This window comes from Brachyistius frenatus, unplaced genomic scaffold (genome assembly GCF_029030835.1).
Source record: "Brachyistius frenatus isolate BFR_SWC_R1_liver_20210118 unplaced genomic scaffold, ASM2903083v1 Contig_395, whole genome shotgun sequence".
NCBI classification, from domain to species: Eukaryota; Metazoa; Chordata; class Actinopteri; family Embiotocidae; genus Brachyistius; species Brachyistius frenatus.
Genome location: NW_027210994.1, coordinates 60001 through 85633, shown reverse-complemented (window position 1 = coordinate 85633; position 25633 = coordinate 60001). Strand labels below are relative to the sequence as shown.

At 42.5% G+C, this 25633-nt stretch overlaps 1 protein-coding gene across 3 annotated transcripts in view; it reads left to right on the top strand.

The window, feature by feature from the left end:
- LOC138636668 (glutamate receptor ionotropic, kainate 5-like) overlaps positions 1-25633 on the top strand; it is a 102939-nt gene that overhangs the window by 46843 nt on the left and 30463 nt on the right. For 2 of the 3 annotated variants that reach the window (XM_069724798.1, XM_069724796.1), the window contains exons 2-7: positions 11161-11319; positions 19744-19908; positions 20370-20467; positions 21919-22084; positions 24093-24271; positions 25593-25633. The exon at positions 25593-25633 is cut by the window's right edge and continues 13 nt beyond it. In XM_069724798.1, coding sequence (XP_069580899.1) covers positions 11211-11319; positions 19744-19908; positions 20370-20467; positions 21919-22084; positions 24093-24271; positions 25593-25633 — 758 coding nt within the window. In that variant the 5' untranslated portion in view covers positions 11161-11210. Of the gene's footprint in view, positions 1-3535; positions 3714-11160; positions 11320-19743; positions 19909-20369; positions 20468-21918; positions 22085-24092; positions 24272-25592 lie in introns of those variants that run through there. The other variant, XM_069724797.1, reaches the window with a different exon arrangement.

Genomic DNA, 25633 nt, shown 5'->3' with positions numbered 1-25633 from the left:
TATTCAGTCTGACAGCATTCAGAGGCTCTGATTGGTCGGTTCTTCTTCCAGCACAATTTAAGACTTGTTTTGAATTCCTGACGAACGTCTGCAGTTTCTCAGAAAACCACTTGACTGTGACTCATTTCCTAAAATGGAAAAAAAAAAAAAACACGGTCACGTTTGCGCTGTTGATTTAATTAGAAATTCTTTCATTTAGTTTAATTGTTCAGGCGGCTGACGGGCTGAGATGGTGGTCGAGGGATCATCACAGTTATTATCGTCCAGACGGGAACGTGCATCTCAACCACATTTAATAGAAATCAATCAGAGACGTTCCTGAGCTCATTCAGAGAGATTTCTGTGTCCAATCGGTGAATCACAGTCCGATATTAACTCTCCTTTCAGCTCTGTTTTGGTCTTCACCGAAGCAGGAGTAGGATCCCTTTTAAACTGCACCAGTACTAAATTATTAAAGCGCATCGTATCAATAAGCTTCGAAAGTTTTGGAGTTTTTTCCCCCTGTAGACCTGAACACATGAATGTCCATAACAGACTGTTTATAAAAGAGTTCATAGCTGCAGGTCTGTAAAATGGTTCTGATCCAGAAGTGTCTTCAGCTGCAATACCAGCGAGTGCCACTAGAGGTCGGCTCCAAAAAGCCTCCGGCTCCATAGACTCCCATTCAACTTCTCTCATCAAATCCAAAGTGAATAAAATGTGTCCATCAGTTCTCTCGGTGTTGTTAGCTAAAGTCACTCCTTCTTATTAGTTTTCTGGAGGTCCATCTGAAAATAATCCCTCATTCATTAGAAAAGAAGATTCAAGAAGACCTGTTTTTGGGGGCGTGTCTGTTTGATTATTGAAGTGTCACTTTATGCTGTTCATAGTTTCTGTTCACAACAGTTTTTAAATGTAAATAATCACTGGAAAGTTGGCAAGAAATATGTTTCCTGAAAGGAGCTGTTTGTTTTTGTAAAGCTTAAAAGCCAAATGAAAGAAATGAACATTTCGTTTGTTTCCCTGGTTTTCCCTCCTTCCTCCTCGTTTATTCTCCTCGCTGCTGTTTCCTCTCCTCTCACCTTCCTCTCTCATTTCGTCCTCCTCCACTCAGAATAAATCCCTCCACACCTCCTCCCCCTCCCCCTCCTCTCCTGCGCCTCTCCCCTAATTGACACCAGCTTCACCTTCTCTCCCGTCCATCCTCTCCCATCTTCTTCCTCCTCTATATCTGCTGACGCTGCAGTTTGTTGTTGTTGTTTTTTCCCGCTGGCTGGCCTCCGGAGATTTTCACCCTGCCGGTCCGAACACTCCCAGAGGAGACCCGGGAGGTCGTCATGTCACCTTCACACTGCTGCAGCGCCCCCCCATCCATCATCCATCCATCCATCATCCATCCATCCATCCATCCATCCATCCATCATCCATCCATCAATCATCCATCCATCCATCATCCATCCATCCATCCATCCATCCATCCATCCATCATCCATCATCCATCCATCCATCCATCCATCCATCCATCCATCATCCATCATCCATCCATCATCCATCCATCATCCATCCATCATCCATCCATCCATCCATCCATCCATCCATCCATCCATCATCCATCCATCAATCATCCATCCATCCATCATCCATACATCCATCCATCCATCCATCCATCCATCCATCCATCCATCATCCATCCATCCATCATCCATCCATCCATCCATCCATCCATCCATCATCCATCATCCATCCATCATCCATCCATCATCCATCCATCATCCATCCCTCCATCCATCTATCATCCATCCATCCATCATCCATCCATCCATCATCCATCATCCATCATCCATCCATCCATCATCCATCCATCCATCATCCATCATCCATCATCCATCATCCATCATCCATCCATCCATCATCCATCCATTCATTCATCATCCATCCATCATCCATCCATCCATCATCCATCCATCCATCCATCATCCATCCATCATCCATCCATCAATCATCCATCCATCCATCATCCATCCATCCATCCATCCATCCATCCATCCATCATCCATCCATCCATCCATCATCCATCCATCATCCATCCATCCATCCATCCATCCATCCATCATCCATCCATCAATCATCCATCCATCCATCATCCATCCATCCATCCATCCATCCATCATCCATCCATCCATCATCCATCCATCCATCCATCCATCATCCATCATCCATCATCCATCCATCATCCATCCATCATCCATCCATCATCCATCCCTCCATCCATCTATCATCCATCCATCCATCATCCATCCATCCATCATCCATCATCCATCATCCATCCATCCATCATCCATCCATCCATCATCCATCATCCATCATCCATCATCCATCCATCCATCATCCATCCATTCATTCATCATCCATCCATCATCCATCCATCCATCATCCATCCATCCATCCATCATCCATCCATCATCCATCCATCATCCATCCATCCATCAATCATCCATCCATCCATCCATCCATCCATCCATCCATCCATCCATCATCCATCCATCCATCATCCATCATCCATCATCCATCCATCCATCCATTCATCATCCATCCATCCATCATCCATCATCCATCCATCATTCCTCCCTCCCTCCCTCCCTCCATCCATCCATTCATCATCCATTAATCATCCATCCATCATTCCTCCCTCCCTCCCTCCCTCCCTCCATCCATCCATCCCCACCCCTCCCTCCATCCATTCATCATCCATTCATCATCCATCCATCATTCCTCCCTCCCTCCTTCCCTCCCTCCCTCCCTCCCTCCCTCCCTCCCTCCATCCATCCATCCCCACCCCTCCCTCCCTCCATCCACCCTACCCGGCCTCGCTCCTCGTCTTTCTTTTTCAATGATTCAAATCTAAACCGCTACGATTGTCTTGAACGTGTTTTTTTTTATCTCCATTATTTTTGTGCGTAATGTTTACGGCTGTATTGAGACTGATGATTGACAGCCGGTGACTCTGTAGACAGAGAGTTGTTTCTGTTGAGCCAAATAAGAGGAATCTTGTTATTTTTTGGTGGAAAATCGGGTCCACGTAGAAAAGCGTTGTCGTGTTGGAGAAGCCTGTTGCTATGGCGCCACAGTTCAGATGGTTCACAGCAAATGTTTTCACCTCAAACGCCTCAGAAACCTGCTAACAAAGCTAACAACCAGCTAATTTCACAAAAACAACAGCTAAAGTCAAGTTAACGACCAGCTGACGACGTCAACAAGCAGCTGACGACGCTGGATGTTGATGGAGACGACTTCTTGCTCCATGTGTGTCACCGTGCTGCGTTTAACAGCAACACCACAAACCTACGAGTTCTCCTACGATGGAAAAAAACTCTCCAACTAAACACCTGCCATTTTCTTCGTCCTCCCACCTTCCGTCCATCGACACCCTCCTGAAGCGTCCTGTAATCCTGAGCTTCTTCTTCAATTACCTGTCAATCATTTGACTGACAGCCAAAGAAACGGCTTCTCCTGTTGCACATAATTCACACCAGCAGGAATCCATTTCTGGACGACTACGTGTGTGTGTGTGTGTGTGTGTGTGTGTGTGTGTGTGTGTGTGTGTGTGTGTGTGTGTGTGTGTGTGTGTGTGTGTGTGTGTGTGTGTGTGTGTGTTTATTTTGCAGCGTTCTGAGGACCCGGTCCTGGTCGTGGTATTCGAGGACTCCACATAAACCTCGTTTTCTGAGTTTCATGTCAGCAGGTTTTATCAGATTTAGTCCACTTGACATTTAAAATTTATTCGGAGTGTTTTCGGTGCGTCTCTTCAGCAACGACTCGCATATTACTGGATGGGGAGACGTGGTCGCCGGGGGAGACGAAGCCTCACTTCTTGTTTAATGTGACAACACGCTGTTTTCCGTGCAAACGTCCAAAAGAGTTATGAAACACTGAGAATAAACGTGAAGTTAGCGCTTTTCTCCCACTGAGTTCAAACAGTCGACACTTTAGAGCTCTTTTTTTTTTTTTTTAACTCTCATCTATTTGTACATTCAAAAAAAATAAATGAGCAGGATGTTTATTATTTCCTGTCCTTAAATCTAATTTCCACTTTCATATTTTTAGTTGTTATTTCCTGATCTGCTCCAGTTTTAATTGGCTTCCCTTCGTCTTTTCCTGTCCGACTTCTTCTCCTCATTATGTTTTTAACACTGACCAGTGCTTCCTTTGTGCTGTTTCATTTGGAACGCATGTTAAAAGCCCCCCACCTGCTGTGAGGCCCCTTCAGCCACTTGGGAGGCTTTTATTGTGAAAAACCCTTCATGAACGGAGTTTGATTAGCAGCAAAAAAAATTAAAAAACAACACCGAGATAACTGATGGACACATTTTATTCACTTTGGATTTGATGAGAGAAGTTGAATGGGAGTCTATGGAGCCGGAGGCTTTTTGGAGCCGACCTCTAGTGGCACTCGCTGGTATTGCAGCTGAAGACACTTCTGGATCAGAACCATTTTACAGACCTGAAGCTACGAACTCTTTTAGAAACAGTCTGAATGTGTTGGTACTCATAAAGCTGATGAAACAACAGAAGCGTCGCTCTGAAGCAAAAACCAGCTGTTGACGAGCTGTAAACTCTCCGTTTAAATTCCTGAACGCGTTTCGTCTCGTTCCTCGCTCGTTGTTTTTCCATCGTCTCCTCGCTCGATACCTCCCACCACCGTTTCTGAATTATCTGATGAATAATGTGCCGTCGAGCTCTTCAGGTCGTCGATAAGTCTCTCGGCGAAGGTGCCACCGAGACAGATTCCTCTTTTTCTTTTTGCCGCTGAGCGATGAGCTTCGGGATAATCTTGTATTTTTTTTCCTCTCAGAGAACATATAAATAACGAGGGCATGGTGGGAGACCGAACTCATGATTCTTTTTTTTCCCATCAGCTCACATTGACTCGTCCTTTCTGCCTTTCTTTCTTTCAGTATTCCCTCATAAATTCATGTGTTTCTTCACTGTAAAAACTCCATTAATCATGACTCCGAGGATCCGACCTCGCCGTCGGCCCGTCTTTAGTCCTGTTTTATTCATAAGCGCGAATGAACTGTGAAACATGTTGAACGTATGCTCAGGTAATTTAATGCAAATATAAAGTTAAAATGACTAATTAGACGGCGGCCTCACAGTCCAGGGACGATCAGATTTAATTAATCCTGCAGGTTGAATAAATTCGCTGCTCCCGGTGACACCAGAGTGGATTTCTTTTTTTTTTTGTGACAGTTCACGTCCGTGCTGACATGCTGCAGCGACAGCAGGGAAGCTCACTGTGCACTTTTTTTACAACTGAGATTTAACCAATGACTATGTTATGTTTTTTTTCTTCTTTTTTGTTGCTGCATGCTGGAGGAGCTGAACTGAAAGTCCATTTTTTTTTAAGCATCACTAAAATATATTTTGGAAGTCTTCCTGCTGGCACGCTCCAATGTATCATGATGCTACCGCCGCCGTGCTGCACTGTTGGGATCACCAGGTGATAAAGACACACCTGGTGTACGACAGACATAATGCAGGGAATTCTGGACAAAAACACCTGAGAATTTTTTCTTGTAAAATATCAGATGTGGCTCCTCTTCCTGATGTGAACACACAAACTGGATATAAAAGAGTTCGTAGCTTCAGGTCTGTAAAATGGTTCTGATCCAGAAGTGTCTTCAGCTGCAATACCAGCGAGTGCCACTAGAGGTCGGCTCCAAAAAGCCTCCGGCTCCATAGACTCCCATTCAACTTCTCTCATCAAATCCAAAGTGAATAAAATGTGTCCATCAGTTATCTCGGTGTTGTTAGCTAAAGTCACTCCTTCTTATTAGTTTTCTGGAGGTCCATCTGAAAATAATCCCTCATTCATTAGAAAAGAAGATTCAAGAAGACCTGTTTTTGGGGGCGTGTCTGTTTGATTGACAGGTCTGTGGTGCAGTCAGGTTACAGCTACTTTTTTGTGATTGATACGGTCAGAAATGTTTGATTTTGCAGCAGATTTCTCTCGATGTAGTTTGCGGAGTTTTAAGTGAATTTTTTGCAGTTAAATTGCAATAAAAAAATGAAATAAAAATTGCAAATTGAAGAATTTTACTTTTTATAACACTTTTGTGGATTTTGTGAGCTTTTTTTTAATCAAGAGTTCGATTTTACAGCAGCTTTTCTCAAAATTATTATGCTAACAGTTATTTCATGTTTGTAATTCTAGTTTAGATTTTGTTTTTGGGAAATGAATGAACAATTCCTTCTCACATAACAGTAATGGCTGAAATAACTTCCTTGCTGGTATTCCAGACCAAGTGGCCACCACACAATCGTTGTTCTTTGCTCTTGTTTCTTTTGTTTCTTTGTAAATCGTATTAGCGGAGAGATCTGGCTTCCGACATGTTTTGCAAGCTTTTTTTTGGTCCACTGGTCTTTGTTTCTTCGACAGCCTTTTTTGACGTATAAATGAACCAGCAGAAACACGAGGACTTTAAACACTCAGAGAAATCTTACATTTTATGTCGATAAAAATTTTGAAGTTTCGTGTCGACACAGAACTTGAAAAGCTTTTGTTGTGAATCCAGAAATAATTTTAAATGATTTAATAACTCCTTCCAAGAAGACATTTTGAGAAAGTTTCTTAAAAATAAAATAAAAAAGTAAAACAGTTCAGTAAAATAAATTGAAGCTCATGGTTGCCTCTGGCCTTCCAGTACAATAACTTTAAAACTTTTAGTCTTGATAAATGTAGAAAATCTGCTGCTTTGGTGGAAATATGAGTTCCTTCAGTGATTAATATTTAATATTTTCTTCTACATTCTTTTATAAACCTCTTAGGGAAGTTTTACAAACATAAATATTGACACGCTGACCTTGTTAGAAAATGTAGTTGATCAAAGTTTAATTACAAACATTGAATAAAACATGAGATCACTCGTGTCGTTTCCCACCTCTGCTGCAGAGCACTACATTTATTTCAAAATAATTTCACTTTCGAACCCCCCTCCCCCTCCTGCCCCCCTGCTGTTTTTAGGAGGGAGAAATGTGTCCCGTGTCAGCGGCTAAATGAGAGGATTAGCATGTCATTATGGTGGTTTGAGTCAGCAACACTCTGCGTTTCACGATGCCGCCGCTGCAAAACAAAATCTCCTTATCCCCCCGGGGGAGAGAAAGCTAATATCCCATATTTAGGTGAGCATTAAGGGCCATTACCCGCCAGACAAAGTGCTTTATTCCGAGCGCTCCTCTTTTGTCGGGTGGGGAGCCCTTTTTATTTTTTTTTTATTTCCATCTCTTTTATTGCATCTGTAAAAAAGGTGGAGATGTCATCCATCACATCAAGGGGCTCACGGCCCCAAAAATTACCTTTAAACTAATTTGCAACGACAAGCAGAAGAAAAACGTCAAACGGATAAGTGTGAAAAATGAAATGTTCATTTTTTACATATTTAGGAAGTTTGCAGATCCGAGTAATCACATCTGTAAAATGTTAATTAATGACCTGCGTTCTGTGCGACCGCCATCGGCCCCCACCACCTCCGACACGTTTGCACAGCCGGCGGTTGTATTTCTACTTTGCCGCCTACGTGGGGTGAGCGAACAGTGAGTTAAACTTACGATGTGAACTTCAAGGCACCGCTGTGATGGTGAAGCAGGAAGACGGACGGAGGAGTTCCAAGTTTTCGAAGCTTTGAAATTTTGCTCGTGTTGATGGAAGCAGCGTCGGTTTGGTTTAAGTTTCCAAAGACACGTTTTCTTTGTCCCGTACTGAGCTGAACCTCCACAGCTCTTCTTCTTCTTCTTCTTCTTCTTCTTCTTCTTCTTCTTCTTCTTCTTCTTCTTCTTCTTCTTCTTCTTCGGGGGTTTCTGTGGACTGAAAGTGTGTGTCGCTTGTGTTTTGAAGTCAGGTTACGGTGGTTGAATCATCACATCTCCAGGTTAATGTCTGAGATTTAATAAATCCAACAACATTATGACCTTCCTGCAGAGGTTCACTGCTGCTTCCGTCCATTTTAATTCTTCACATATTTAATTTGGAAATGAGTGTGTCGTTTTGTTTTTGTCATTTTTGAGGCATTTGGATCCTTGATTTAAAAATAAAGGAGACTAAATGAGTGTCTTGTTTCTGCCTGGTGGTTTGCCAGCTGAAATAATCTCGCAGGTTTTTATCAGTGCAGGTAATTTGCTAAGCTAACGTTAGCTTGGTGAGTTGGCTCAAAAATACCATTATTGTCTGACTTTTAAATGGTTTCCAACTAATTGTTCTTCTAAGTTCAAAACATAAATTTAAATAATACATTATTGTCAAAGGAAGTGATCACATATTACTCAGATAAAAAGTTGAACATTTTTTCCTTGACTTGAAATCTTTTCTACTTTCTGCATTTTTATTGCAAAAAAAAAACTCACTAAAAAAACGTAACAAATTACATCAGTTTCTGTGAAAAAAATTTGCAAAGTCAAACATTTTTGATTAAATCAATAAAAAAATAAAAACTCCTGGAGAGACTGCCAATAATTTTAAAAGGGCAAATCTGATGTATGAATATCTGAGTCTGTCCATGTTCCACTGAGGATTGTTGTATATTTATATATATATGAATATATATATATATTAGATACTAAGACAGAGAATCATTTAAATTCCCCATAGACAGGTGAATTATCTTTTCTTTTTTTGTATTACATACTGGCGTCATCGGTGGCTCAGTAATGTACGAGCTTCGAGGTGACGCAGGTGCTTCCCTGAACAAAATGTTTGAGGCCAAAATCACTGAGGAGTTTCTGGAACTGATGCTGAAAAATTCACAGAAGTTGTTAAAGTAAAAATTTGGCTAGAACAGGAGGGGTCACGGACAGGTCACGGAGAGGTCACGGAGAGGTCACGGAGGGGTCAGGCCGTACTTTGGTACGCTCTCCACGGGCAGCTAAGGTTTTACTATGTTGATCGTTAATATGCAGTAAATTCTATTGTTGCACAGAAGTCCTTGTTTTTTGTATTTAGTTATTTTATATTTTATAACGAAATCCGGGTCTGGCAAAAAAAAACTCCAAGTAAAGCTGTGATTCTCCGTGCTTTTGTTTTTTTTTACCGCGGCATGAAATCATCATCATCCACAAATATCCTGTCGTGTGAGTGTTCGTCGGCTCCGACTCCTTCGCCAGCCGTCACTCGTAAAGCTGACGAGGTGGCACTTTAAAAGCTGTACTCGCTTGTAAGTCGCGGTGGATGTGTGTCAGCTAAATGCCTCCGATGTAAAAAAAATAAAAAAAATAAAGTGAGATGGGATTGAGAGCAGCTAATAGAGCTGCGGTGTGATTAGCCTCGGATCTGCTGCAGTGAACTGCGGTGGCGGTTTGTGCCGGCTCCGCTTGCTTCGCTTGACATGACATGACAGCACCTCCTGCAGGAAAAGACTCTCATTAATTATCATCATCATTTGTTTGTTTCTGCTCGCAGCCGTTTCTCATTTCCCGTCTCGACTCACCATCACGTCTTTTTCTGCCCAATTTTCTGTCACTCGGATCGCTGCTTTCGTTAACTCTGCTTTCTTCTACGAGTCGCGATGGTTTTGTTTTTCCTTGATGCTCTTTTAAGCTTTCCTTCTCTCAGTTAGTTTTATTCACTCAGTCGGTGATTGTTGTTGTTCGTGTCGCTCTCGGCTTCTCAAACACCGGATTATAGTTTGAGTGCAAGTGAACCCTTTTTCAAGCTTTTTTTCAAGAAGGAACTCGAACTTCGAGGTTTTGGCTAATTTTTCCAGTCTGACAGTCACAGTAACTAAAACAGTTGTTTTACGCTACAGCCAGAGGTGGATCTGACCGATCTGATCGGAAACCTGACGATACTACGTCCCGCCCACCGATAGCTGTAACCTGACTGCACCGCAGACCTGTCAATCAAACAGACACGCCCCCAAAAACAGGTCTTCTTGAATCTTCTTTTCTAATGAATGAGGGATTATTTTCAGATGGACCTCCAGAAAACTAATAAGAAGGAGTGACTTTAGCTAACAACACCGAGAGAACTGATGGACACATTTTATTCACTTTGGATTTGATGAGAGAAGTTGAATGGGAGTCTATGGAGCCGGAGGCTTTTTGGAGACGACCTCTAGTGGCACTCGTTCCTTTCCAGTGTTTTCTGTCCTCCTGTCTTCATCTCAGACTGTCCACAGTTATTTAAATAAAGGTTGTTTCCTTAAATCAAAGAAAGCAGCTGAATCTCTTTTTCCTCTGCTGGTTAAACTTTGTTCCTCCTGAGTTTTAACCTGTCTTAATGTGTTTTAACGTATTTTTAATGCTTCACCGAGACATCAACCATCAAACTGCCACTCTGTGATCATAAACTGGCAAATAAAAGTTGTAATTTTGGTTTCACTGACACCCGACCGGCTCCCTGTTTTATGAAAGGTTCCTTTTTAATCAGCTTCTTATGCAGAAGAAAATAATCATTCTAAAACTGAGCCGATATGCGAAGGATCTCAGTTTTAAATGCTGAAAAGGCTATTTGTTTTGTTGAGGAATACAAATAGTTCTCTCTCTTGATCCTGACAGAAGAATGAAGAACTATTTTGTTTTATTCATGTTTGGGGATTTTTTTTTCTGTATGATGGAAAAGGTTTCGATTTAACAATCAAAGAGAAGTAAAACCAGTTTCTTGTAAAACACACGGACTCTGATGCAGATTCTAAAGGTTTCTTTTATCTTACTGTTAGTTTTAATGTATTCATTTTTATATTGGTGCAAAACCTTGGGATGACGTTTTTCCTATTTACGCACAAAATGGCAAACATGGGAGAGACAGACGTGAACAATAATTAAAGACAGAAACGTGGTGAATCACAGCAAAAGTTTGTATTGTGTTTTAGTAAGAAATATTATGTACAAGTCAAGAAAATCAGGTTTTTGTGAGGCTTCATGTTTCAGCTTCATCGTCTCTGTTTGTTCAGATGAAGTTTTTAACTCTGTTGCGTGTTTTATTTTGACAGCACGGATCTTCAGTCTCTGCTAACAAATCAAATTCATCAGATAACAGAGATTTTCATCTCAAACTCCTCACAGCTGATAACGTGGCAGTAAAATAAATAAAATAACACCGTGATGTGTCTGAATGTGGTTGAAATAAAGACTCCAACCGTGATGTGATTGGCTGCCTCCGTGGTGATCGCTCCTCCTCCCGTCCTGCAGGTGGCGGTACAGGCAGCCAGCAGACCATTCTCCATGAGGAGCAGTGGAAGATGCCGGCTCTGCCAGCACTGCTGCTGTCGATTAACGTCGTCGTCCTGCTGCTGACCGTGGCGCCGCTCTTCTTCAACCAGGCCAACAGCCTCGCCGCCGTCCGGATGGGTGAGTACCGCCGGCCACGTGAGCTACCAAGTCGTACCGACGCCTCAAACTTTCAGAGTTATTAGGTCAAGTTTGGCGTTCTGTTTGTGTTCTCATGGTCATTTAACATTTTTCTTCTTAAACGAGTTCATTCAGAAAGGGTTCATTTCAAGTGATTCCTTTTTGGTGTTTGTTTTATTTTATTTACGCGACAACTTAAAAATGACACGAAGGAAGACTTGGAGGTCACAGTGATTCTGGATCAGCTTTGATCTGAGCTCGTGTTTGGCTTCCAAACCAACTGACCGTCAGCCGTGATCTCTGATGGTGACTCCAAAATATTATTCAGGAAACACAGCCGTGAACTCAACAAATGCCATCTAACTTTTAAAAACTGTGACCTTGGACGAACCTGATGAAAAGCATCTTCGTCTTTGAGACTAAGGATGATTTTTTTTTTTTTTTATGGAACCGGTGAGGAAGCCCGTCTGTACTGATGTGTACATGATGTGTGATGGTCGTGTGCAGCCGTATCAGACTGATGATCTGCTAAGTTTACCTGCAGATTTCATTCCACACAGAACTTTTTGTTTGTATGCAAAGTTTCTGTTGTTTGTTCCTAAAAGCATGAAACACCTTTCGGTCGTCAACATCTTGGTTTCTATGCCCCGCCCACTTATACCTGCAACCTGACTTCATTACTGGCCTGTCAATAAAAAAAACCCGCCCCAAAACATATGTGTGTTTGAGTCCTAATATCGAATGAGTTTTTTTTAACGTGTTAACAAACACATCCTCTATTTTTAAACGCTCTCATCATTCCTTGCTTTCGCTGTATCTGCCTCCTGTCTTTGTTTCTGCTCTCACCACCCACTGCTGTCTCTCTTTGCCATTTAGATTTTTTTCTCACTATCTGTTTTGCTTTGTTTGTGTTGTTACGAGCCCCTCGAGGTTCACCTTCGTCTCCGCCGCTCGTTCCTCCATGTTTCCGTCTCCTCTTTGCTGCTTGTTTTGCTTCCGTCCCGGGTCGGATCATTTGTAAGAGCAAATAAACTCAACTGGATCAGGGAGCGTCTCCATGACAACCCTCCGTGATTCGCTCAATTGTCGTTAACTTCCTCCAAATCCCCCCCTCCCTCCCTCCACTGCTGATAACGTGTTATTTTCCTCGTGTTCATCTATCAGCCCTGATGGCCCCTCAGTTCAAGTCCCTGCTGCTTTTATCTCGCGGGACTTCGGTTAAAAACCGGCGGGCACTTACAAGCAGGCTGCCATGGCAACCAGGTCACCTGGCGATTGTGTAATGGCTCAACCTTTTCTGCTCCTCCATTAATAACAGCCGACTGCTGCACACATGCACACGGTGTCGTTTCTTTTCATGTCTAATAAAGTGGAGCTCCGGTGGAAAATAACAGAAGTTCGACCTTCAGAAATGATATGATGGAGAAAAAAAGAAGGAATTCAGACTCGAGTCGCACCGACCGAACAAACGGAAAGAAATAAAAAAGTTAACGTGATCGCTGGTACCTGAACGTTGGTGATGTCACCATGGAAACCTGAAACTGGAGCAGAGAAACATCAGATTTTGGGGAGTAAAGAAATCTTCAACACAAGTGTTCCTGCAGAGATTTCCAGTGATCTTTCCGTGTTGTTGCCATGGCGCCACAGTTCAGGTGGTTTTTGCAGTGAATGTTTTTTCTCTCAGAGTTCTTAGAAGGTCCCGGTGGAACTGTGTTGACAGCCTGACTCTGGGGGACAAATTCACGGTGACACAAAGAAAACCTACCTGGTGTCTCCAGACCTGACGCGCCTTCTTCTTCGGTCTGGGACGGTGAAGCTCCGCCCCTCTCGAAACGTTGACCGCCACTCAGAATACCTCGCCCGGCTCGTCGCTTCATAGCCGTCGACTTTCTGAAGCGTTTCAAGAGTCTCTGCTGAACATTTACAGAGTTTGACGCACACAAAAAAAACCCAGCCCTGATTCTGTGGTGGAAATCACTGGATGGGCTCAGGAACACTCGGCTGTAAGTGGGGAAGTTGAATTTTTTTTGTTCCCCCCAAAAAATCTGACCCAAAACAAAACCCACAATGAACTTATTAATCAACTCGAGACAATTCTGAAGATGAATTATTTGAGATAACACTTTATTGAAAGTAGTTTATGTTTGTTTCAGAGTTGGATTTTTTTTGCTTCGTCTGTGGATCTCAGCCCCCGATGTAAAATCTTAAAGAAAACACCTGATGAACATTTAGTTTCCGGCTCTACTTTAAAATCAAGCAAATAGGAGGAAATCGTGCCAGCGGAAGGCAGGTGAATGTAAAGCCTCATTCAGATAGATTCAAATAAAATCGACCTCTTCTTATTTTTAAGTGAGCAAATCAACGCTCGACTTTGTATTAAAATTCCACCCGAAGTTTGGACGTGTGGAAGCGAGTGTTTCCTGTCAAGCTGCGTTTCCCTCTTCAGGTGCTGTAAAATCTAATTTAGTTCCACTCCAACGCACTTGGCTGTAACCGAATATTCAAGGCTCACGATTCAGCAGCTGGGAAATAAAAAAAGGACGGTGAGAAAAGTGTTTTTGTAGTTCAGAGACTGCGGTCGTGATGGGAGGCCAGCGGTCAGACGCCGGTTCGATCCCGGAGGTAACCGAACGTCGGGCGTTAATATTCTGAACACACACTGCTGCTTATGAAAAGGGATGTGATGTCTAGATGGAGGATTTTATAATATTTGGAGGGAATGAAATAACAAGATGAGAGACGTAACATTGAAGAGAAGCTTTTCCTTGTCGGGTCGTCCGTCAATGTCACCGACGTATTTTTATTCCTGCAGTCGGAAAAATAAAAGGAATCATTTTTAGTTTTTAAGGTCGGCGCAGGACGACACCGTTAATCTGTTTCTGTTCGGAGACGGAAATCGTTTCAGACGGGTTCAATAAATTGATAACCGCTAAAAAACAAACTGAAACCTTGAAGAGTAAAAACTCTTGAAGAGTAAAAACTGCTTCACCGTAAAAAGTTGCTGTTTTCAGTTTGAGCGAACAGTTTTGTAGATATTTCACTGCCGAGAGTTTCGGTTTGTTTCCGTCGGTTCCTCCGGCTGTTGTATAAAGAAAAAGCGACGTGCAGAGGAGCAGCTTTTTAACAGGCTTTGGATTTTTTTAAATTTATACAAATAAAAACAGCTGGATCAGATCTCTGTCTCACTGCCGGATTAAATCTGCAGAAAGTTCTTGATAAACAGACACGTAACGAAAAAAAGATTCAAAAGAAGTTTATGCAGTTTTTTTGTTTTTTTCTCTTTTTTTTAATTTTATTTTGTAACTCTTTAGTTTTTTGTTGTTCTTTTTTATTGATTAATTTTTTTATTCTGTAAAATTATTAATTAATTTGTTATTCTATTTTTTTATTACTCTTCCAATTATTTATTTTTTGTGTTTGTTTTAGTTTTAAATACTTAATATTTCCATCTTTTGTTGTTTGTTTATTCTTTATTTTATCATTTTTATTCATTTAATTTGTTTTTCAAATTTTTTGAAATATTTCTCTTTTTTTCATTTATTTATTTCTTTTTGTGTGTTTGTTTTAATTTATGTACTTATATTACTTTTCCTCTTTCTCGTTTATTTATTTTATTTAATTATACTGTTTCTATATTTCAATATGTTTCACACACTTGGTTGGTGAGTGTTGGTAGTTTGAAGACATTTCTCTGCTCTGGTCTTTGACCTTTAGTTTTTTTGATTATCTGTATTAGACCCTTAATGTTAAACAAAGCTCAATATAAAAACACACATTATGCCATTTGAAAATCCCATCTTTGCCCAGATCATATTGATAGAAATGTTTCACAGCAATTATTCATAAACTCCTGCGGCAACTTTTTAGCCTTTTTTTTGGTCAAAAAAAACCTTGAACCTTCTTAGCACAGACGAAATAATCATATTTACACAAACGACAAGTCAGTCAAAGTGTCCTCTGCGTGGAAACAAACCTTCACAAAAACAATTACAGGCAGAACTTCCCAGGAACGGCAATCAAATCACAAATCACGCTCTGATTATCAATCAGCAGAATCATGGTCACGCTGGGAAACGACCCAAATGGGATCGGAGGCGGCGGCGGCGGCGGTGATTCGAGGAGCTGCAGGTCTCCGACCGAGTCGCCGCGTCGCCTCTCGGGTCAACAAATCCCCAATGAACGCTCACCACGATGTCGCTGCAGACGATGTTCCGCTAACACTCGCTGCTCGTTCGCTTTAACTTCTGTTCTTTATATCTTTGTTAACTATGAATTGTCTTCTTTTTTCCTGCTTTCATTGCTGCACATTTTCTATGTGTGAGCGGGTCGGCAGGAATGTGTTTGAGTCGGACCGTCAGCACCGAGTTCCCCCGGGACCTTCTGAGGCGTCTGAGGGTCGTTAGCGTCGTTAGCTGTTTGTTAACTTGAGTTTAGCTGGATTTAGAGTAATTAGCTGGTTGTTAGCTTTCTTAGTTGGTTGTTAGCATTGTTAGCTGGTTGTTAACTTTTGTTAGCTGGTTGTTAAGATTATTATCTAGCTGTCGGGTAACTTGAGTTTAGCTGTTTTTTAGTGAAATTAGCTGGTTGTTAGCGTCGTTACTTGGTTGTTGTTCTGCTGATGTTGATCAAGAGACGACACTTGGAAAAGGTCCTGGTGAAGGTCGCTGCTTCGTGCTGCTCCGTGTGCATCGTTGCGCTGCGTTCAGGAACACTCGAAATGTATTGATCACCATCGTACTTTGAACATTAATCCACCACACCAGAAGTGGTCAGCAGCGTCTCGTTAATCCTCCCTGCTGGGTTTCATTGTGTCGCCCGGCCGTTCCCGTTATTGTGTTCTGGCTCATTTCAAATCCAAAGAATGGATGGAAATAAATCTCAAAGTGACGCTGTGGCGGAGATTCAAAAATCAAGTCGGCAGCATAAATATTGCAATGAAGGATGTTAACGATTCAGCAGCATCAGTGTCCTTCAGCTGCTGCAAAAAAAAAAAGGCCGTGAATTATTTCAGGCCGAGCTATCAGTCATTCGGAAGGAATCGTTAGCTTATGTAGCTGATCATTGAATATCTCCGAACAACAGAACTACTTCGCCGCTCTAAGAGTCCTTTAAAATGAACTCGCAGTGCATTTTTCACAGCAGCTATTCTGTAAATTAAAGTGTCAGGTTTTTATTTTCTGAAGGCAAATGTCTCATTTTGGAGGAAAAACTCAAACTGAATATAAATAATTTTTACAGTTTGAGATGTTTTTGGTTCCTTCTGACTGTTCCTGAACCGGGCGATCTCCGTGTCAGAGGTCGAGGACATTACGGGAGGCGTACGTAGGAAAAGTAAATAAAACTAGGAGGGCATTCGGAGAGCAGCCTGTAAGCCATCCGACAAGGTTCCGGTTCTGGTTCTGAGTGCTCCGGGACGACTGTTTGTTGTACTGAGTTTGAGTAAGAACATGTGTGGAGTCATCGTACTTCTAGAAAGGTCTTTTCTGTGTCTGTTTATAAAAATGCGAAGCTAAAGTACCTTAAAGTGCAGTACCACTGAGTACCACTAGGGGCTGGCTCTAATAGAGTTCAATTGAAAAAGCATCAGATTCTCTCCTGACATACAAAACTGGAGTGGAGTGGAAAAAAATCTGCAGGTAAAGCGAACGGATCATCAGTCTGACAGCTGCACACAACCACTCGAGGGACGCATTGAGCGGACGAAGATCAATTGTGCTCATGTTTGGAGGCGTGTCTGGTTTGATTGACAGCCCTGTTGTGCAGTCAGGTTTCCGGGAGTGGGTGGGAGGGGCATAGTGTGCTCGGCTCCTCTCCAGCTCATCCAAATATGGTCGCATCTGGGTCTAAAAAAAACACAAGATGTTGACAACCAAAATGGCAAAACTTAAAAACAGCTACTCACCAAGCAACGGATGACATCACTGTTTGTTGCCACTTGATGCTAACATTTGCTAATTAGGTCCAGCTCATGGGAATCAATTTGTTTTGCAGATATTTGGTAATAAAACCAAAGTGATCCGTCCTAAAGAGGAACATGAAGGTCTGAACCAAACGTCATCTTCATCCGTCCAACAATCGTTGAGACATTTCGATGTCTCGATTTAACATAAAGACGCAACGGTACCGACGTTGAGATCCCACGGCTCAAACATCTTTGTTTACCTGCAACAACAGCTGACTTCCTCAGTGAGATATTTTCTGCCACATCACAGCTCACTGCCTAAACAAGATTTTTATGTCATCAGGCTGGAAAAAAATAAATCAAATCAATATGTCCAGTGAAAAAGAAACTCAGTCGGGTGTATACACACTCAATAAAACACGAGTGCGTCCTGTTTGCTTCGGGAAGGACGCCGGACCACCAGAGGATCGAAGCAGCAACGAGCCCACGGAGTGATTTTTAGCTTTTTTTTATTCTCCCTTTTTTTTGTGTGTCTTGTTTCATTGAATCTGTCACAAAGTGGGTCAAACCATTATATTAAGACTCAGATTTTAGGTCCTGAATACAGGAAATTGAGATATACGTCAGACCAACGGTGACTTCAGATGTTTTTTTTCGTATGAACTGGAGTTCGTGACAATAAAAACAATGGTTACATACTTAACATAACACCACATTTTTTACATAAATGATCGCGGCAATATAATATTGTGGAAAAAATGCTTGAATTAATTATAATGATTTCCTGGAGGACGTTTCTGATACAAATTCTTCATGGTTTTGATCTTTGTTCGAGGATTCAGAGAACATCAGATAACTCAACAGGAACCAACTGGATTTTTTTCTACTTTTTGTTCCTCTAAACTGTAAAAAAAAGAAAAACCCACAACAGGGTTTTTTTCAAGGAAGGACACGATGAATTGCTTCCTTGCTTTTGCCCCCGGAGAAGCATTAATTATTAAAGAAACACAAATCAAACCCAGAAGAAACCCCCGATGGCAGCACACACAGACTCGCTTTGATTTCTTTGGTCTGTCCGCCCAAATAAGAAAAGGAGGAATTTACACGGCGAGAAAAAAAATCCATCTTGTGGTTTGTAATCGAGTCCCGAGCCGGAACCTCTTTCAGGGGGTTTTCCCTTCGGTGTTGATTTCACTCTGTATTTTCGTCAGCAGACAATATTTACCCGCTTGAATTAAAATGCGACGAGGTGCCTCTGGATACGCTTCTCCGTATAATGAACCAGCTGATCACACTTCCCGGCGTTCCCATCTGCTATCTCGAGCCTTTTCGCTCTCGGCCTCCGCTTCCTTTTATAATCGCACACTCCGAGTAAGCAAACCGCGGCGAGTCAGCGGGGAGACATGCAAACCAGAATAAACACGGCAAGTGTTACTGTACACAGCCGACAGGCTGCGACTCTCTTCTCCGTTCCTGGTGGGAGGAAATAGAAATGATGACGAGGCGTTTATTTTTTTTTACTCCACTGCAGCTTCCCGTTCAGATCTGTTTGACACTTGGCTGCAGGTGATGCTGCAGCTTCTCTATAGTATACATACTATTATAGTTACTTTTAAATGTTTCTTTTTTAGGGGCTCGAGCACCGAGTGGTGCGATGGTCCTATTATAACACAAATAATTTTTGTTATTGTTCTGGCAAATAAAATACCTTTTTTTTGGCAGCTTATACAAAAACAAATGAAACTTTGCACCAAAAAAAATCAGCCCCAGTGAAAATGTAAGTATTTTATAGGTCTTTGGTTTGTGAGCGTCGGGAAACGGCTCGCTAGCGCCCCCCTAAAATGAGATCTCGAGGCTGCATTCACCGACATGAATGAAATTTGGTGGACACACGTATCACATCTAGATCTAGAAAAAAGTCTCTTGGCACCATGACCTAAACTTAAAAGGAAGTCTGCCATTTTGAATTTAGTTGTACGTTAACAAACTCAACTTGGAATTTGGTGCGTCAAGTCTTAAGACCTTTGGGATGAAAACTTGTGAAAAGAATTTGTTTTCGTTGAACGTTTTATCCGTGGTGTGGCGGCCATTTTGAGCGTTTTGTCATGACAATAAAGTTGCTGTAATTTTTGAGGTACGTCGTCCGATCTTCGTCAAACTTTACATGTTTGATAAAAGTCCCACTCTGAAGAAACCGCATGGTAATATTCTTTAATAGTCATAGTGCCCCCTGCTGGCAACAGGAAATTCTATATTCCATACTTTCGAGGACCTGCTTTTCTGTATTTATTTCCTCCACACTTTCATACTTTTTATCATCCATTTAGTTAAGTTTAAATATTTTGAATTCCTCTTATCTTTCCGGTCTCATGTTTTATCCAACCTTCTAATTAACTGTAACTTTTATCTTTTGAATGCTTTGTCCTATTTTTTTATAATGTGTACCGAATTAAAAGAAAGCTTTTATTTACATTAGGAAAAAAAAAAAGTTCATTTGGAAACTTTTTTGTCCTTCCCTTCAGCGGCCATTTTGGACGACCAGTCCGTGTGCGGCCGTGGCGAGCGTCTGGCGCTGGCTCTGGCGAGAGAGAACATCAACAGCCTGATGGAGGGCTCCTCCCAGGCGAGGGTGGAGGTGGACGTCTACGAGCTGCTCAAGGACTCACAGTATGACACCACCGACACCAGTAAGCCTTCTTCCTCTCTTCTTCCTCCGAAGGTAAAACCTCAGGAAATGTTCAGTGTAAGGAAGCAGACCGGAGCAATAAAGCTTCAACCTTTGTTTAACAAGGCAGGCGAAAATAGAGAAACCTGCACTTTACATATGGAGATGTTCGCACAGCAGGGAACAAACAGGCCTTCAAATAAAGTTCAATGAGGAGTTAAATGTGCTGAGAAATGTAGCTTGGTGTTATCACCAAAAGAAGCAGTACGATTTGGTATGTTCAAACAAGCAAAGAAGCAGAAAAACTACCAAAATAAAATACGATTGAAATCCAGTCTAAATAAAGCAAATGTCCACATTAATCAAACTCAAGCATGAAACAAACTAATCAATACTTCCTGCAGAATGAATCAGCAACAAACCGCCACAAAAATCTGCAGCGTCATGTTAAAATGAACCTCTTTGTCTCCGTTTCCCTCTCAGTGTGCCAGATCCTGCCGAAGGGTGTGGTCTCCGTGATTGGCCCCGCCTCTAGTCCCGCCTCCGGCTCCACAATCAGTCACATCTGTGGGGAAAAGGAGGTGAGTCAAGTCTGTTCCCAAGTGTTGATGACATGTTTCATCCCTAGATTGTAGAGGCCAATTTGGAAGTGTCTTCAGCTGCAATACCAGCGAGTGCCACTAGAGGTCGTCTCCAAAAAGCCTCCGGCTCCATAGACTCCCATTCAACTTCTCTCATCAAATTCAAAGTGAATAAAATGTGTCCATCAGTTATCTCGGTGTTGTTAGCTAAAGTCACTCCTTCTTATTAGTTTTCTGGAGGTCCATCTGAAAATAATCCCTCATTCATTAGAAAAGAAGATTCAAGAAGACCTGTTTTTGGGGGCGTGTCTGTTTGATTGACAGGCCTGTGGTGCAGTCAGGTTACAGCTATCGGTGGGCGGGACGTAGTATCGTCAGGTTTCCAATCAGATCGGTCAGATCCACCGCTGGCTCCTCCCAAAGCTCCTCCAAATATGGACGTTCATGTTTGGTTGGATGTTCAGCTAATATATTATAATTTTAGTCATGGAGAGTTTGTCTTCGTAACTTAGATAATAGCCTACGTCTGAGAAAAATGTTCATCACCCCTTTGCATTTCCTGCATTACATTACACCTCCCCCCTTCGTTAGCATGCTAAATTGTTAGCCTCTGGGGCTTCTAGATGCCCGCCACCTTGCTGTTACCTAGCAACGGTGTTTTAACAATTTAAGCTCCTTAACGACGAGCATACGGTTGCACACGCCTTCCCACATTGTACATCCATTTGAACGCAGCATGGGACTGTTGTGACATTTTTGTTTCCCGAAGACGTCTTCGGGAAACTAAAAGATACCTTCGGATAAAACTCAAGAGAAATCAGCTGACGTGTTTATTAAAGGTGTCACGCGTGTTTCTGTCTGCCGGCCGACAGGTCGACTCTCAGATCAGCAGCTCTGATGGACTTTAACTGGTGTTTAATCTCCTCCTCCGTTAAGCCTCTAACCATCCTCAGATCAAAGTGAAGCCGAGTTGAGTCTAATTACAGTTTAAAACGTCTGCAGGTGGGAGGCTGAGGTCGACCCGCCGAGCGACGGACCGGGAAGGCCGTTCGTCCTCCGACCTGATTCCTCATTCAGCGATTCATTTTCCAGCCTAAATAACAGACGCTGTTGGCCTCAAATAAAAGAAGCTTTAAAACCCTCACTGTCCCTGAAACTAACAGACGTTTAAGTTTCCTTTCCCATCGCTGCTTTTCTTTACTTTTCCATCTTTTCCCCTCAGATCCCGACTCATTTCCTGTTCCTTCTGTTTTTCTTGGTTCCCTCAGATCCCGACTCACTTCCTGTTCCTTCTGTTTTTCTTGGTTCCCTTAGATCCAGACTCACTTCCTGTTCCTTCTGTTTTTCTTGGTTCCCTCAGATCCGACTCACTTCCTGTTCCTTCTGTTTTTCTTGGTTCCCTCAGATCCAGACTCACTTCCTGTTCCTTCTGTTTTTCTTGGTTCCCTCAGATCCCTCACGTGAAGATTGGTCCGGAGGAAACCCCGAAGCTGCCGTACCTCCGCTTCGCCTCGGTGACGCTCTACCCGAGCAACGAGGACCTGAGCCTGGCCGTCGGCTCCATCCTGCGCTCCTTCGGCTACCCGACCACCAGCCTCATCTGCGCCAAGGCGGAGTGTGAGTCCGTCTGCGAAGTGTGCATTCGTTTATGTGGTCTGTCCGATGGTTCCTGGAAGTTGTGGAGCACATTTGTTCCCCCCCCAAAACCCGGTTCAGGATCTGTCCCGCCTTCGACCCGCTGTCACAACCTCTTCTGTTTCTCAGCTGCTCTGACTAACTCCGGGGGTTGTCGGTTCAATCCCTGGTTCTTCCTCCGCCCTGTCTGCATGCCAAAGAGTTTTCGGGTAAGACACCGAAACCAAAAATCAAAAAGGAGCTCGTAAACCTTCCAAAAAGGTAAAAAAACAAACAAACAAAAAAACAACTGATTTGGTTTCAGGTTTCACCAACTGCCCATTCAAACCAAATAATAACGACGAAATGGTTTTAAATCTTCTTGAGTTTCCGGGCAAAGCAAGCGGGACAAACGGTGCTACGTCTCCACGGCAACAATCTTTAAAATCCTTTCCTATAAAAACAACTGGATGAAACTGACAAAACTGAAACACCAAACAGTTTCGAGAATTTTTTGTCGAGGAGTCCTGGACGACCAAAAAGACCATATGGCGTCCTAGAGGATGTAAAGAACGAAGACATTCAAGTTGTTCACGTCGTATCGAAGACATGCCGTTGCCATGACAACCTGTAAGTCTTCAGCACCGACAGATAAAGGTTTTGTTTCATCAGGAATATAAAAATCCCTCTAAAGGAGATTAAGTAGGTCAAAGAAAGAAGAGTTTCATTACGTTTCCTGAGTCACTCTCCGGGAAAAAAAAAGCTGCCGCTTGCATCATCTCAGTTTAACATTCAGAGCCGGTCGGCCGGCGTCTCGTCTCCTCGTCTGTCCTCGACCGAAGCAGCGGGCGTGTCTCCAGTATATCGCCGCCATAAAGCATTCGTCACGGACCTTCGCCGGGGTTTAACCGGACGACGGCAACGATACGGGCCCGTTAAAAACAGCGCCGTTAACGGGGCCGGGACCCCGCGGCTAAAGACCGGGAGACCTTAAAACGATGAGGCTCAGTCAGCTGGAAAAAACCTGAGATTGATGGAGGAGGAAGAAGAGACGGAGAGGAGAGGAGAGGAGAGGAGAGAAGAGGAGAGGAGAGGAGGAATCAGAACAAGCAACAGATTCATGAGGAGGCGTGTTGATGGGAGGATGTCATAAATATCACATTTTATTTGATGATTAATTGTCATACAAAAAAAATTTGATTGTTTTTTGTGGTTGAGCCATTCGAGATGTTGAGTTTTCTCCAGATGCAACAAGATGATGTCATAAAAAAAAAGTGGAAATAAGGATGTGAAGATTGTTATCTGTTAGTTTCATCCAGCTGTTGTTCAAATGAGATTTTTGGTGATGAGGAAACGAGAGTTCAAACAGCAGAAACTAGACAGAACCTGATGAACTGTTTTTCTGAAGATCAATAAATAAATACATTTAAAAAAAGATTAGAAATACAATATTTATTCCTTTATCAGACAATGCTTAAAAAAAATCACATCTTTCTTTCTGAACTTTTTCTAATTCCCGCAATTTTTTACGCAAAAAAAAAAACCTCACTTAAAACTTCCATCACAATCCTCGATGAACCTGATGAAAGACTCGTGTGAAAACCATTTCCCTCCTGAACCGACTCGCCGGCCTAAAATTCGTCCTCAGAGGTAGAAGAATTAATGGACTTCCACTCGTAATCACCTTCATCCCGCTCCGCCTGTTTTATTGCCTCTTTTTTTTTTCCGGCTGCAGGAAATTTTTTTCAGAAGCGGCGGCGGTTGTTTGTCTCTCTAATGACTCCGACTTCCCATCAATTTTCTCTCTCGAGTCAAAGCGGTAATTTTACAAAGCAAACAAGCCGAACCCTCATACGAGCATCATTTACGGCTGCTGCCGTCTCTTTTTCCGTCTCCGCGGCGGTCCGGACTTTTAACGCCGCTTCCCAAACGTGTGATTTTTTTAAACTGTAAACATCTTTAACCCAAATGTGACCCATTAGTAAACAGCTGTTGTTTTTCTTCCTTAAAGGCTTGCTGCGATTGGAGGAGCTCGTCCGCCGCTTCCTCATCTCCCGGGAGACGCTGTCGGTGCGGATGCTGGACGACAGCCTCGACCCCACCCCCTTGCTGAAGGAGATCCGCGACGACAAGGTGGCCACCATCATCATCGACGCCAACGCCTCCATCTCCTACCACATCCTCAGGAAGGTCAGGACGCAGCTCCTTCAAACTCTTTGTCTTTTTTTCTCAACCTCTGCAGCTGCTGTTGCTCCGCCCCTTTTCTAGGAAAATAAATGTTGTTTTGATCCGCTCCCGTTTGCCCTGTTAAAGTTTACCGCACTACAAGAAGCCTGATTTACGCTACAAATTAAAAGCCCTTTAGTCGGAAAAAAGACGCCTTTGTATTCTTAACTGGGCTTTTATTCTGAAACATTTGCATGTTGTGACTAAAATCTGACTTTCAACACTTTGGATTTGAAATCCAGAACAGACATTGAAAAAAAAAAAACAGGATTTTATTGTTATTAGTAAATTAAGGAAATGGAAATATAAATGATTGACCTTTTGAGCTGCAACTTAACCATCTCTCAGGTTTACTTCTGTATTTAAGGTACAAATGAGAATATGAAGTCTGAAAAAAGCTTTTTAAACAAATTTAAAAAGGAAAATCAGATGTTCAGTTTTTCCCTGTAGAAGTGTGGATAGGTCCGGTAGCTCGGTGCTTTCACCTCCTTCATCCTTCGTCTGTTCCTAACATCTCGTTGGTTGTTTTGTTGGGAGCGTTTCTTCCTCTGTGGGTTTTTTACAGAGTTCACACACGAGCTGGTTTTCTGCCAAACTGGCTGCAAAACAAACAAAAACCAAACTCCAGCAGCTTTTTTTTAAATTATTAGCAGGTTCCAGTTTTACTTCTCAGATCTGAACCCTTCAGGGGTTGAGAACACAAAACGAAGCGTGCCGGGATGTTTTGTGAAAAGGTTTTAGGTTACCGGGGTTGTGGGGGGGCGGGGAGGGCGGGGGGGGGGGGAAGCAGCGCGTGGAAGGTTAATGGATTAATAATCCTTCTGCAGGCTGCTGTGAAGCTGCCAGTTTAAATCACTCGCAGGTGTTCGGACTGGAAACTCAAACAAATGAGAAAAAAAAAGGAAAAAGAAAACGGACCAGCAGCCGTTCAGTCAGGAGACGTCTAAAAGTTTTAGAAATCAGACATCGAGCCGAATGTTCCAGACGTCACCGACTTATTTTTTCTTTCCTATTATTTCTATATTAAACTTTTATTTCAGCCATTCTTCGTTTCCTGTCGTTGTATAACTTCAGTTTCCAGTCACGTAATTGTGTTGACGAGCGGCGGAGTGACGGCTGGGAAACAAAAAAAACAGGATTGTTTCTTTAAATAAACTGAGAGTCATGTTGTCTTCAGTAGGAAGTTGGAGGATGAGTTCTTCCTGTCTCACGGCGGCTCTTCTTCTTCTTCTTCTTCTTCTTCTTCTTCTTCTTCTTCTTCTTCTTCTTCTCTGGTGACCTGCAGGCCAACGAGCTCGGGATGACGTCGGCCTTCTACAAGTACAT